We start from the raw sequence: 9,934 nt of genomic DNA on the forward strand, positions 1-9,934 counted from the left end.
TGGACATGCACCTATATTTGGTGCCTTTTAAATCTCAATCCCTCTTCTATTAATTTAACTATTGCTTAAGAAATCAAAAGTAATTAGCATTCAATCAAATTGTCTAAAATAAAAGCTTGATGACCAAATTGAACAAAAAAAAACAATATTCATTTGAGCCTATTTGTTTTTGTGTTTTAAAAGCATTTTTAAAAAAAATGATTTTTTTATTTTTTTTGTTTAAAATTAGTTTTTTTTTGTTTTGTTTTTATATTTTTTAATATGTTGATATGAAAATTAATTTTAAAAAATAAAAATATATTATTTCAATGTTTTTTTAAATAAAAAAATATTTTTAAAAGTAATTAATTGTCTAAACATTGTTATTCTACGTTGAAAAGGTCATGCTTTTTAGTGATTTTTATAATACAATAATGAAATTTTAATTTTAAAAGAACTGGAAAAGGAAATGAAAAAAGAAAAAAGAAAAGAAAAGAGGAGGATCAACAAAATTTAGTCACCGGTGGCGGAGAGCCAACAGAATGAACGCTGAGAACCTAATGAAACTATAAAACCTCTTCCTCTCTCTCTCTACACGCATATGCACCTGGAAAGAAAGAGAAAGGAAAAAAAGGAAGGCTTCCGCAAGTCATGGCATCACTGCTTCAGTGTCCTACTTCACCATTTCCTTCTTCTTTCTCCTCCAACAACCCCCGCTCCCCCTTCCTCCGCTTTCACTTCCCTCTCCGTCACGCCGTTGTAAGTTCCTCTTCCTCTTTCTTTCTTTCCCCCCTTCTTAGTTCTTGATTGATCTACCATACTATTAATCCCTTAAAGAATTATTGGAATAATTGCTTTCTTTTCTTTTGGAATAATACTCTTTTGATGCGCTGATTTTCTTTATCAGAGGTGTAATCTGGTGGAGCCCATCAAGTTTGACAACGGCAAGCCTTACATCCCGCTCCTCAACACCTCGGCTCATCATTTATCCTCCACTGCCACTTCCCATTTAGATAACGCTCTTCCTCCTTTCAACAAACATGACACCAGGCTTCGCATTTTCTCTGGCACTGCTAATCCTGCTCTCTCTCAGGTTCTTACTTCTTCTTGTTTTTTTTTCTTTTACTTCTTGGAATGATTATTACTGTTAATCTTTATCCAATAATTTTTCTTATAGGAAATTGCTTGCTACATGGGCCTGGAGCTTGGCAAGATTAAAATTAAGCGTTTTGCGGACGGGGAGATTTATGTCCAATTGCAAGAAAGTGTCAGAGGCTGTGATGTTTTTCTTGTCCAACCCACCTGTCCTCCTGCCAATGAGAACCTCATGGAGCTGCTGATTATGATTGATGCTTGTCGCAGGGCGTCTGCTAAGAATATTACTGCTGTTATTCCTTATTTCGGCTACGCCAGGGCCGATAGAAAGGTAATGCTTCCGGGAGCTGAATCGATAGATACTCTTGTTTTTTAGTTAATTTTTTATTCATTGTTTCAACTTTCTGGCTTTTCAGACTCAAGGGCGAGAATCCATTGCTGCCAAGCTTGTTGCAAATTTGATTACTGAAGCAGGTGCAAATCGTGTTCTTGCCTGTGATCTTCATTCCGGGCAGTCCATGGGGTATTTTGACATTCCTGTGGATCATGTGTATGGTCAGGTAAAGAACCCACTCTACCTTCGACTGCTATTTCATTGCATTATTCCAAGATATAGCTATTGGAGTATGATATAGAGTTTTGAAATTATTTTAACAATTCTTGTTATGCTGTTGGTATGGACCAGTGAGAAAGCCATGAAAACCTTAATTGCTGTAATTGTCTGTTCAATGGTAATTATTTGTTTTTTCTTTTGTGCATCACCAGCCTGTGATACTCGATTACCTTGCTAGCAAGACTATATGTTCTGATGACTTGGTGGTGGTCTCCCCTGACGTTGGAGGTGTAGCAAGAGCTCGTGCTTTTGCCAAGAAATTATCAGACGCACCTCTAGCTATTGTTGATAAAAGACGTCATGGACACAATGTTGCAGAGGTAAAATATGCCAAATATGCTGCTCTTTTCTTATGCTTCAAGATGGTCTGGTTGTATTGAGAATTGAGATAAAGATAGAAGCACTGTTTATATGCTTTTAGGTTCAGCCACGCTCTTTGAAGTTGAAGATCGAGTGCTCCCCTAATTCCTACCACCATCTGCTTTTCCCTTTGTTTCATGCGTTGAGAATTGAAATATCCATATCATGTTCCCTTCTTTTTATTTCCTCCTTTTTTATGGGGTTTAAACGGATGCAACCTGATTTCTTCATATGCATTGAATTCACTAGATTGTCTGCTGAATGTCATCTTTCAGGTGATGAATTTGATTGGTGATGTGAAGGGGAAAGTTGCAGTTATGGTAGATGACATGATCGACACAGCTGGTGAGTTTTGCTCAAATCTTATTTGCTGTCCTTATCTTGTATTGGAAAATTCATGCTGCAGAAGCTATGCCTTTATATCCTAGGTGACGTAGTTTGGGAAGAGGAAAAAAAAATAAACAATAGTAGTTTGCCTTTTCTTCCGGCATCACTAGGATACTGTAGTCAAAGTTATCAGTACCACACATGAAGATGACTCACAGAAGGCTGAGGTCATGGTTTTCACTGGTCCAGCTGTAGGTAAACTAATTGTACCTTTGATCTGTTGGTGATAAATCTAACATTTAAATTAACTTATCCAGGAAATCTTTAAAAATTAGTCTTAAAACAGTATCTTTGTGCCTAGTATTTTGAAACGGTGGATTTTGTTATCTTATCTGGTTAAGTATTTGTTCCATAATTCAGTTTTGTCTGCTATAGTGTGTCAAAAACAGGGTCAAACTTACTGAAGTCAGTTTTGTCTGTATAGTGTGCCAAAATCAGGCTCCAAGTTGCAGAAGTAAATATAAATTTCAAAAGTGTTACTAGAGGGTAATAATTATAACAGTAAATGTAAAGTGCATTTGGTCGTTCAATAGCCAATGTGTAATTTATGTGTAAATGTTATGAAAATTTACGGTGTTTCACCTTTTTCCCTCTTCAATTTCTCACATGGTCCCGACAAATAAGCAAAGAGTCTGATTCACAGTTGAACCAGTCTAGTCTTTGATTTGATCAGATGCTGATAGCCATTGTTCTTGCCTCTTTGTTTTCCTGGTGATCTTACCCGATGTTAGTTGCCTAACATTTCAAATTCTTGTTTATTCATTGTTAAATGTTTCCTATGCACTATTTGTTGCAGGAACTATTACCAAAGGTGCAGCTCTATTACATCAAGAGGGGGCAAGGGAGGTCTATGCATGCACTACACATGCTGTTTTCAGGTATCTGGATATTATCCAGTTCACTAATCTACGTAATGCGTGCTAGTATAAGATTATCTAATATCTTTAATAGATTGACACATCAGTTAGTAAATTTTTTTGTAAAAAAGAATTAAGCTAAATTTCTAGCATTATTCCTAGGAAAATTATTTTCTCCTCAGAGTTGGTGCACATTTTGGACAGCATTGGTGTTGGATTAAGAAATTAGAAAAGCATTGATAGCTTGGATTTCTAATGATGCATTGGATGTAGATAATATGCAGGTAACACTAGCATGCTATCTCCATGTGGTCTCTGATCACTACAAATGAAGTCAAAGTTATATACCAGATTTGACAGCAGCCATGTATTTATCAACCAATAGATAGAACTTCTATAGGTCAAATTGATTTCTGTAGATCATAGATACTTTCCTCTTATCAATTATTAGAGCATATGATTGAATGTTCAGCAAACCTGCAACTGTGCATGTTAACCATGCATCTGATTGTTGTTGCTCAGATTTTCACTACCTTTTTCTGTTTGCAGCCCTCCTGCGATTGAGAGGTTATCGAGTGGTCTTTTTCAAGAGGTTATCATAACAAACACGATTCCAGTGTCAGAGCAGAACTATTTTCCCCAGCTCACAGTCTTGTCAGTAGCAAACCTCTTGGGCGAGACCATATGGCGTGTTCATGATGACTGCTCTGTGAGTAGCATCTTTCAGTAAAATTGGATCTATATGATCAATTACAAGTGAAATTAACACTCCACCCCAATGAAATTCATTCATTTTTTCTTCCTGCATGAGGTGTCAATGTGTTGCAGATTTTGTTTTATTCTTTTCTTGGCGATGCATGCATCTGGAAGAATGAATGGTGCTTACATAGTGCAGCCCAAATTGTAGTTAAGAAGTTTGAAATAAAAAAAAAAAACCAAGGATTTAAGAAAAAAAGCCATTCCTTTTAAATTTAAAAACTAAAATGAAAATCCTTACCATTCTTTTGATAGATTCTCAACTATTGCCATTGCTCCACATTTTGCCATGTGTCGTTCTTCCTTTAGGGTTCTATCCAAGTCATTGTAGATTGGGGAGTTCAGATCATAGATTTATAACTCAATGGTACCAATAGATTAGATTCATTCTCGGTTTTTTTTTCTCATTGTCAGGGTGGCATTGAACCCTATTCCAGCTTGGGCATTGATTGATCAATTTACATGGTGTGTCTCCCAGCTTGAACTACTGCCAAATTTAGATTCGTCCACGGGAAGTGTTACTGGATTGTAGAAAACTCAAAACAACTTTATGTTTAGAGAAGTCATATCTTTAGTTTTGTATGGAGGAGATGGGGTTGATTGGCAGATTTTTGGTAGCTTGAATTAGATTCCTTGTTTAGGTTTTTTCAATGTTTCTTATACTCCTGAATGTTTTGACTCCTGAATGTTTTGATGAGAAACTTTTGGAAGAGTTTTCTGCTTTATAAATGATGTATGCATAAAGGTATATCAATGTCGGGTTGATTTCGTATCAATGTCGGGTTGATTTCGTATCAATGGAAGCTCCAACTCCACCATTGCTATCTATATTTAACATGGATTGGTGGTTTCCTGCTCGAGGAAAAATAATACTCGTGAGAATTGAGAATGACTCGCCAGGATGAAATCAAGTGTCGGTTGGGTTAGTTAGTGTTTTCTGCACCTGGCAATGCTCGCCGATTCGGTGCTTCAGTGAAGTAACGGCCTGTGAATTACAATCTGCGCTCGATGACAAACGGTTCCGATGTCGGAATGCATGGCTGCTTGATGAAGAGTCTATTTACTGAAAGCAAACCCCCTCCTTTCTTGCATGATGGAAGCAGCTGAGCATTCCTTTTCTTTCTTTCCTTTTTTCCCTAACTCAAGACGGTCAAAAAGTCAAAAATATCATTTTAGGACAAGTTAAAAATTGTAAACTTATCCTTACCGCAGTCAAAATGACAGGCTCACAGTGCCTAGGGTTTATTTTCTTAAAAAAATAATTTAATTATTTTAAAAAAATAATTAAAAAAATAAAAAAATATATTATTAATTATTTTGATAAAAATACTCTACCACAGTGCCTAACCGCAACTGGCTCAGTCACTCACTCCCTCACTGTCACTGATACGGGAAACCTCCTGGGGCTGGCTGGTGCTAGGGTTTGATTTCTTTTTGCAAATCTGATTTAATCTGTCTATCCCTTTTTTTTTCTTGGCGGGAATTAACTATACCCTCTTTCTAAAAAACAAAAAAATCCCCAAATTAAAATACAAAAAGAAACCCTAGAAAGCAAAAGAAGAGTAGCAAATCATATCCAAGTTGAAGAAATAAAGAGGAGAGGGTGATGGGGAAAGACGAAGACGAAATGAGGGGAGAGATAGAAGAACGATTGATAAACGAAGAGTACAAGATATGGAAAAAGAACACACCTTTCCTCTACGACCTTGTCATCACTCATGCCCTCGAATGGCCTTCTCTAACAGTCGAATGGCTTCCCGATCGCGAGGAGCCTCCTGGCAAGGACTACTCCGTTCAAAAGATGATTCTTGGCACTCACACCTCCGAGAATGAGCCTAACTATCTCATGCTTGCCCAGGTCCAGCTTCCTCTTGACGACGCCGAAAACGATGCCCGTCACTACGATGACGATCGCTCCGATTTTGGCGGATTTGGCGCCGCCAATGGCAAGGTTTTGCTTTTGTTTTTTGTGGCTTTTCAAGATTTTGGTTTCATTTTGTTTCTCAGATTTGATGTGATCGATTTTAATTTTGTAGGTGCAAATAATTCAGCAAATAAATCATGATGGGGAGGTGAATAGGGCGCGGTATATGCCGCAAAACCCGTTCATGATAGCTACCAAGACTGTTAGTGCTGAAGTTTATGTCTTTGACTACAGCAAGCACCCATCTAAGCCGCCTCTTGATGGTGCTTGCACTCCTGATTTGAGATTGAGGGGTCACAGCACTGAAGGCTATGGTTTGTCTTGGAGTAAGTTTAAAGAAGGGTATTTGCTTAGTGGTTCTGATGATGCTCAAATTTGCTTGTGGGACATTAACACCACTCCTAAGAATAAGTCTCTTGATGCAATGCAAATCTTTAAGGTTGGTTTTCATGCCCGTATGTTCACTATGATGTTTCTTTTTGAGTAGTTATTGAGACATAAAGAATAAATTTGTGTTTTTTTAAGATACGCCAATGCGTGTGATGATTTAAAGTACTGTCTTATAGGTTCATGAAGGTGTTGTAGAAGATGTAGCGTGGCATCTGAGACATGAACATTTGTTTGGTTCTGTTGGGGATGATCAATACCTGCTTATATGGGATCTCCGAACTCCATCTGTTACTAAGCCTGTCCATTCCGTAGTTGCTCACCAGAGTGAGGTATGCCATAGCATTTTTGTGATTCCTTCGTGTATTAATAAACTAATTGTTCTGTGGCCAAGACATGGTTTTTTTACCTTCATATGCAACTACTATCTGAAACCTGTGACTTGACATGTTCCATGTGAAATGATGTGTAATTGTGCTATTAATTGCTCAAAAACTTGTGCCTTGCAATCAGAAGGTTATGCATGACATATTGTTGGTGAACTCGTATTTGTCAAAAGGATTCCTCATACACATGCGAGTTTTTGTTGCTTTGAAAGTGGATGAGTTTTTTTATTCTTATTCTAAAAGCCATGCTGTTTGCCAATGAGGCTTATATCTCTTTTTTATTTTATTTGATGTGATTTCTTTTTATTTTCTTGTCTTAGGTTAACTGCTTGGCTTTTAATCCTTTTAATGAATGGGTTGTGGCAACGGGGTCTACTGATAAGACTGTCAAGTTATTTGACATACGGAAGATCAATACTGCACTTCATACATTTAACTGTCACAAGTAAGCATATCTGGGGAATTCTGTATTATTCTTCCAGGCATATATCTGTGGTGTGTATTGTTTACGAGTGGCACTCACATGCAGCATGGATGCATGCACAGATCACCTAAAAACATGCTATTTAATATTTTATGTACTTTATTTTTCCGTGATGTACACAGGGAGGAGGTTTTCCAAGTCGGGTGGAATCCAAAGAATGAGACTATTTTAGCTTCTTGTTGCCTCGGTAGAAGGCTCATGGTCTGGGATCTTAGCAGGTTTGTCTTTGAAAAAACCCAGTGAGCTGTTAATTGATATTACTTAGGTTTACTGGTTGCTGGATTTGAGGATTGCTTTGAGCTTTTATTTAGATAAGCCAACACCACATGAGGATTGTTTTGAGCTACATTTGCTTTGTTTAATGTGGGGCTACTCCTTTGCAGGATTGATGATGAGCAGACACCAGAGGATGCTGAAGATGGCCCACCAGAATTGCTTTTCATTCATGGTGGTCACACCAGTAAAATATCAGATTTTTCATGGAACCCATGTGAAGATTGGGTTGTTGCTAGTGTAGCTGAAGATAACATCCTTCAAATATGGCAGATGGCAGAGAATATCTACCATGATGAAGATGATATACCAGCAGACGAATCGACAAAAGATTCCTAGTGTATTTACCAGGCTTTAATAGTATATTATCAATCACACAACGGGTGCTTGTAGGATCTTTTTGGTTTTTAAGTCGCCTCTTTTTTTGGGTAGCCTCCAAATAGATCTCCCGTGTATGGAGGCTCTTTTTCGATCCTTGTCCCGAACTGATGTGTAATAACCTATCAATAGCTTTTTTATTTTATTTATTTTGCAAATGTGGTTGCCTGTGCGTTGTTTGGATGATGCTTTGCTGCGGCGTTGCACAAGGTCATAATCTGGTTTAAAAGATGAAGCTACAGCTGGAGAAAATCATACAACAGAAGTTTCAGCGGGTTAGCTATTCTCATTAGTTTATTCCAGATGGCTAAAAAGTTTGATTCTTCTTAAGCCTAGCACACAATGTGTCCCAAGGATTAGTATATATTCATGGACGTCCGATGCTATGCTAGAAAAAGCTACTGCGTGTGGTGTTTTTTTTTTTTTTTTAAATGAATTAAAATAATTTTTAATGATTTTTTTGTTTACCTTTTTTTTAATGCCAAACATGCTTCAGGCAATGCAATTTGAAACAAAATGATACAGTGACAGCAGCTTTCTTCATATCTAAAATTTACACAACCTGAACACAGAATGCAAATTTGGAAGCTGCTTGGCCAAAATTATCTGCTGAATCTTCAGATGTCATGGTTTGAAACCAAATCTTCTCCGTTGGGAGGCCCCCCGGAAGCTGTTCTCTGAGCGGGTGTCTGATGCTGCTGCGGGTGGTTTTTGGTGTCATCAGAAGCCATCATGAAGTGGAAGCCCATGATGTACCTATACTCTCCAGTCCCAAGGCAACGGGAGCAGTGGCTGAGGCCACTACCACCACAAGTCCTGCACCTGCAACAAAACAAGTGTAATTGCTTTTACAATGGAGTTGTTAACTTTGATATATTAACAGCAGTAGCAGTACTGATTCCATCAACCCACTTAAGAAATCAATCTGCTGATAGCTCACCATTTAGGCCATTCACCTTCAGGAAGCATTGCTAAATGCACGCAGTTAGTCCTGCCTACAGAATTTACATAGAGTTACAACCAATTTTAAATAAAATGCAAGTAAATCGCAGTAAACATCATTATTATATCAGAATAAAAAGAAAGAGAGATACTGGGAGGTTGGTTGACACCTTGTCCAGAACAATGGGGGCAATCAACCCTACCAGTTCCATGGCAGACCTCACAAGGTGGGTCTGGCCTCTTCCTTATTTCTTTCCGTACATTTGACTGTCCAAAGTATACAAGTATTAGCAGTGTAGGGAGTTATAATGGGAAGAAAAGGGGAAGAACGGAAATGAAATTGATAGTTACATACCTCTGTTCTGACAATCCAAGATGGCTTTGTGAGGGAAAGGTAGAGTGGGTTTCTTCTACCTGTACCAAAACTTTCTTCTTTTCCTGCAACAACCGCTGCCTTCTTACTATTCTTTGCGCTGTCCAATTCTAGTTGATCCAAACAGACAGCCGTCAGCAGAGTCGCCGCCGCCGTGCTCACTGCCATTATTGTTTCATCTACTTACACCAACTGCCACTGTGGCACATCGACAGACAGACATATTGATAATTTTTTTAATTTATCATAATTGATTCTGTATTAATTTACCTTCCTTGAAAAAAAATCCTTTTCTTTTTGGGATCTATATATATAACAAATGGTATAGAAAGGAAAAGAAAGCCCTAAATACAAAATTACCTCTCAAACCCTTATAACTTACAAAATCCCTCCCCCATCCCTTAAGAAAACCCAGTATCTTCAGAACTGATTCCACTTGACGAAAGCCAAAACGAGAAGTAAACGGGCTACAGAAGAGATTGATGGACACAATCATGCCGAGGGAGTTTCAGGACAGAGTAAGCAGGGAAGGAACCATTATATCTTTTGTTTGGTTTGATTTTTATAAAAACATAACTAAATTGAATTTTTTTAAAAAAAACTAAAACTTATTCAAACCAACAGGTTTCGGTTCATTTTTTTAGTATAAAAACTAGTTTTGCTTGATTTTTTTTCGAATTTGGGTTCGTTTTATACGGTTTTTTTAGTTTAAAGCTTTTAAAACCGAACTAAACTGGTAA

The 9,934-nt window shown here is 37.6% G+C and overlaps 3 protein-coding genes across 4 annotated transcripts; 2 read left to right on the top strand and 1 right to left on the bottom strand.

Moving 5' to 3' along the window:
• The first annotated feature begins 463 nt into the window (after positions 1-463).
• LOC118045239 (ribose-phosphate pyrophosphokinase 1) lies at positions 464-4,776 on the top strand. Its single transcript, XM_035053824.2, has 9 exons — positions 464-738; positions 887-1,072; positions 1,157-1,405; positions 1,491-1,634; positions 1,840-2,007; positions 2,323-2,392; positions 3,231-3,312; positions 3,841-4,000; positions 4,462-4,776. Exons 1-9 carry the CDS (start codon positions 631-633, stop codon positions 4,498-4,500), a joined length of 1,206 nt encoding a protein of 401 aa, XP_034909715.1. The 5' UTR covers positions 464-630; the 3' UTR covers positions 4,501-4,776.
• Positions 4,777-5,376: 600 nt separating this feature from the next.
• On the top strand, positions 5,377-8,037 carry LOC118045238 (histone-binding protein MSI1). Its single transcript, XM_035053823.2, has 6 exons — positions 5,377-5,998; positions 6,084-6,410; positions 6,538-6,690; positions 7,065-7,189; positions 7,351-7,446; positions 7,612-8,037. Exons 1-6 carry the CDS (start codon positions 5,654-5,656, stop codon positions 7,838-7,840), a joined length of 1,275 nt encoding a protein of 424 aa, XP_034909714.1. The 5' UTR covers positions 5,377-5,653; the 3' UTR covers positions 7,841-8,037.
• Positions 8,038-8,384: 347 nt separating this feature from the next.
• Positions 8,385-9,713, bottom strand: LOC118045240 (uncharacterized). Of its 2 annotated transcripts, XM_035053825.2 has the most exons (5): positions 9,555-9,713; positions 9,177-9,392; positions 8,974-9,088; positions 8,820-8,874; positions 8,385-8,701 (listed from the first exon to the last, which is right to left on the bottom strand). In XM_035053825.2, exons 2-5 carry the CDS (start codon positions 9,360-9,362, stop codon positions 8,497-8,499), a joined length of 561 nt encoding a protein of 186 aa, XP_034909716.1. In that variant the 5' UTR covers positions 9,363-9,392; positions 9,555-9,713; the 3' UTR covers positions 8,385-8,496. The 2 variants fall into 2 exon arrangements, with proteins under 2 accessions (XP_034909716.1, XP_034909717.1); XM_035053826.2 differs by lacking the exon at positions 9,555-9,713 and having other exon boundaries at positions 8,992-9,088; positions 9,177-9,510.
• Between the last annotated feature and the right edge of the window lie 221 nt (positions 9,714-9,934).

The sequence above is a fragment of the Populus alba genome, chromosome 14, assembly GCF_005239225.2.
Source record: "Populus alba chromosome 14, ASM523922v2, whole genome shotgun sequence".
Taxonomy (NCBI): Eukaryota; Viridiplantae; Streptophyta; class Magnoliopsida; order Malpighiales; family Salicaceae; genus Populus; species Populus alba.

What these genes read in the sequence shown, in the direction of transcription:
- LOC118045238 (XM_035053823.2), top strand. Translation starts at nt 5,654, where the DNA reads ATGGGGAAAGACGAAGACGAAATGAGGGGAGAGATAGAAGAACGATTG. An exon ending in ATGCAATGCAAATCTTTAAG is followed by an intron (nt 6,411 to 6,537) that starts GTTGGTTTTCAT and finishes ACTGTCTTATAG; the next exon opens with GTTCATGAAGGTGTTGTAGA. An exon ending in ATGGTCTGGGATCTTAGCAG is followed by an intron (nt 7,447 to 7,611) that starts GTTTGTCTTTGA and finishes ACTCCTTTGCAG; the next exon opens with GATTGATGATGAGCAGACAC.
- LOC118045239 (XM_035053824.2), top strand. Translation starts at nt 631, where the DNA reads ATGGCATCACTGCTTCAGTGTCCTACTTCACCATTTCCTTCTTCTTTC. An exon ending in TCCCTCTCCGTCACGCCGTT is followed by an intron (nt 739 to 886) that starts GTAAGTTCCTCT and finishes TTTCTTTATCAG; the next exon opens with AGGTGTAATCTGGTGGAGCC. An exon ending in TGGATCATGTGTATGGTCAG is followed by an intron (nt 1,635 to 1,839) that starts GTAAAGAACCCA and finishes GTGCATCACCAG; the next exon opens with CCTGTGATACTCGATTACCT.
- LOC118045240 (XM_035053825.2), bottom strand. Translation starts at nt 9,362, where the DNA reads ATGGCAGTGAGCACGGCGGCGGCGACTCTGCTGACGGCTGTCTGTTTG. An exon ending in CTTGGATTGTCAGAACAGAG is followed by an intron (nt 9,089 to 9,176) that starts GTATGTAACTAT and finishes TACTTTGGACAG; the next exon opens with TCAAATGTACGGAAAGAAAT. An exon ending in GAAGGTGAATGGCCTAAATG is followed by an intron (nt 8,702 to 8,819) that starts GTGAGCTATCAG and finishes GTTTTGTTGCAG; the next exon opens with GTGCAGGACTTGTGGTGGTA.